Source organism: Plectropomus leopardus, unplaced genomic scaffold (assembly GCF_008729295.1).
Source record: "Plectropomus leopardus isolate mb unplaced genomic scaffold, YSFRI_Pleo_2.0 unplaced_scaffold15719, whole genome shotgun sequence".
NCBI lineage: Eukaryota > Metazoa > Chordata > Actinopteri > Perciformes > Serranidae > Plectropomus > Plectropomus leopardus.
In genome coordinates this window covers 1-2,908 of record NW_024616855.1, presented here as the reverse complement: position 1 = coordinate 2,908, position 2,908 = coordinate 1, and the positions used below count along the sequence as shown (strand labels likewise).

General features: G+C 37.9%; 1 protein-coding gene across 1 annotated transcript; it reads right to left on the bottom strand.

The window, feature by feature from the left end:
• Positions 1-71: 71 nt before the first annotated feature.
• On the bottom strand, positions 72-2,682 carry LOC121964467 (CWF19-like protein 2; the record flags this gene model as incomplete). The annotated part of the gene is made up of 2 exons (XM_042514674.1): positions 72-180; positions 2,442-2,682. Coding segments are annotated over 2 exons (350 nt in total), but the record flags the coding sequence as incomplete, so codon positions are not given.
• Positions 2,683-2,908: the final 226 nt, after the last annotated feature.

The following is a 2,908-nucleotide window of genomic DNA, read 5'->3' as shown; positions in this document are numbered from 1 at the left end:
TCATCTTACATTCAGGGTTGTTTTATATTGAATCCAATACAGTGACCATAACATAACAATATCCTACTAACCGTGTTGCCCATAATCTCTGCCTTCACCAGTTTGGCTCCCAGTTTGTTCATCTCCTCCTCTGACAGCAGTGGAAGTTCCTCCTCTTCTTCCTCACTGTCACTCTCACTCCTAGGTAAAACACAAAGAGGAGAGTCTGAAGGGCAAAAACAAGTGTACTGATGTCTTTGTGTCTTTGTGTATGAAAATGAATGCACACTTGCATATGTTGATGTGTGTATGTATGTGTGTATGGGTGTGTTTTTGTTTTTTGTGTTGTATTTTTAGCTTTCTGGATTTTAAACTTTTTCTCTTTATGAGCAGTAACACCAGTTTTACTGTGTCACATAAATTCTTAAAATGCAAATAAAAAATAAATAAATAGACACATCTGTCCAGTCAGTTTATCAAGTCAAGTTTTACATCCACATCATAATTCTCATTAGAAACAAATATCTCGTCATATAGAGTCCATTTGTTCAGCACTTCTCCAACTCTTGTCCTCCAGATTTCCTTACACCTCCTCAGAACAACAGGATGTAATGACTTCATTATTCCACCCTAATAATAGCCCTAAACCCTCTAATGGGCAACTTATTTGTGAAGTTTTTAATTTAACCATTTGTTTTCTTGTGAGCTCTCATGCTGTTTATCTGTTATGATTCATTTGAGTTTTCTGCCCCCTCCAGAGATCATTACAGTCTTGCCTTGGGAGGATCTGAACTGCAGTCTGGGAGGCATCGTTCTAGGCTATTACACTTCTCATAGCCTCATTTTACACTGCAGACTCATTTCATGCTGCAGGGGTTCTGGGTGCCGGTTTACCCAAACAACTTAGCCTAATGAGGCAAAACACAGCACAACTACGAAGGCTTTACAAAGCAACGTTAATCTGACATCTGGCCTACCACGGCGCTGTATGTCAGGCTGCCATGAAAGTAGGAAAACATACAGTAGTCATTTGATGCAGTGTAACAGAGTTTCTGTACCACTAATTGTTGCAGTTAGTATGTTGCAAATAAAGCATAAGGCAATGAACTAGATTAACATGAAATGTAGAGGAAGATGAATGAGAGAGAGAACTGCAATTACAAGAAAGGACACAAGGGAAAGGGGGTAATGATTTTGGTCTCTGTACTTTGAGTAAGTAGTACAGTAAATACTATGTAGGGGAGCTAATAACTGATGCTTAATAAGGGCTGAAAATAATGCATTCATTGAGTGATGAATGATATCATTAACATAGATTAAACAGAGACAATACTGAGACAAATGTATGTAAATAAGCAAAGACTTTTAGATATAAAGATAGCTGTTAAGGCTAGGGCTGTGTATAAGTAGTATTGAAACTTCTCCAATCACACGATACTTGCATGCAATTCTTTCTGTAACCAGATGCAGGAAAAAAAAAACTATTCCATAGTTCTGCTGCTAGCCAATCACCACAAGCATACCTTGGTTTAATGCAATGTGCTGTGATTTAAGTACTCTATTGGTATCACATATACAGGAACTGGCATTGGTACTGGTATCATAATTTTTTAAACAACACCCAGCCCTAATTAAGACAAAAATAGTCCATATAACACATGAGTTATAGAGTTCAGAGGCCTAGGGAGTCTTTCTGGGAATATCAAGATTAATGTTCAAAGCAGATAAGGACTTCAACAGTTCTTGCAGGTCCCTTGAAACTAATCAAGTACATATGTGAAGAAGCAGTCGGGTTTTATAGAAGGGATTACTGTGAGAAAGTCTCTGGTGGCAGGTTAACACTGATTGATGCTTTTATGCACTGTGTCTTAAAGGTCTTTGTTTGTGTGTGTGTGTGTGTGTGTGTGTGTGTGTGTGTGGGACCCCATTAAGAGCCAAACTTGTAACCAAACATCTACAAAAGCTGCCAAAAGAACATGATGATTACATATGCCTTATCTGCACTTTTCTTAGGAATGAGGACTTTATTCCCACTCCATAAAGATGACTTGTTTTATTTTTTAACTTTGTCAACATCTCTGCATTTTAGTTAGCTTTGAATTGGAAATACTACAGGAGCTTCTACTGCAATATTTGTGCTAGAGCCTGAACATTTATTTGGCTTTTTATAGATTAAAAAGAAGCTCAATACTGAGTCAATTATATCCATGCTGTACTGTCTTTCAAAGGAAAATGGGAAAAAAATGCTTTTCAACATGAGACCTTGAGACACAAAACAGCTAAATACTGGATTTAAGAGTTTAAAAGTCAGTTGCCAAGGAGTTGGAGTGGGAAACAGCAATAATTGGACTGATTCCTTCACTGTTACTTGAACAAACATACAACTGGAATATTCAATCAATACTGTGGAGTTTGACATTATTTAGCAAATCATGTTTTCAAGGCAACATAAAACTTCATACCTTGATGTTGTTGCGGCGGATTTATCAACACCGACATCGTCTTGAGAGGCAGTTACAGTTTTTCCAGGATCCCTCTCTTTCTCCTGCCGTGGTTTTTCAGAGCAGGCAGATCCCTGAGCCAGAGTGCTGCTTTTCTTCCAGGCTGGCATGCTGGTGATATGTGGACCAGAGTCTTCATCATCAGAGCTGGGTCTCAGGAAGCCCGTGGACGGCCGTGCTGGAGGAGGACAACGCTCTGGAGCTGGACAGGAAAGAAATAACAAAGCATTCAGATTCAGACAACTTTATTAATCCCTCCAGGGGGAATTTGTTGTACTGCTTGCTCTGTACACATACACTAACATGTAGAAACATAAAAAGATTTGTAATAAATAAAAAAATAGAACTAAAAATATGCGAAGGATATCAGTGAAATAAAGGTATCTATAATTAGAATAAAGTTAAGTTTTATTATCAATTAAAAAAAG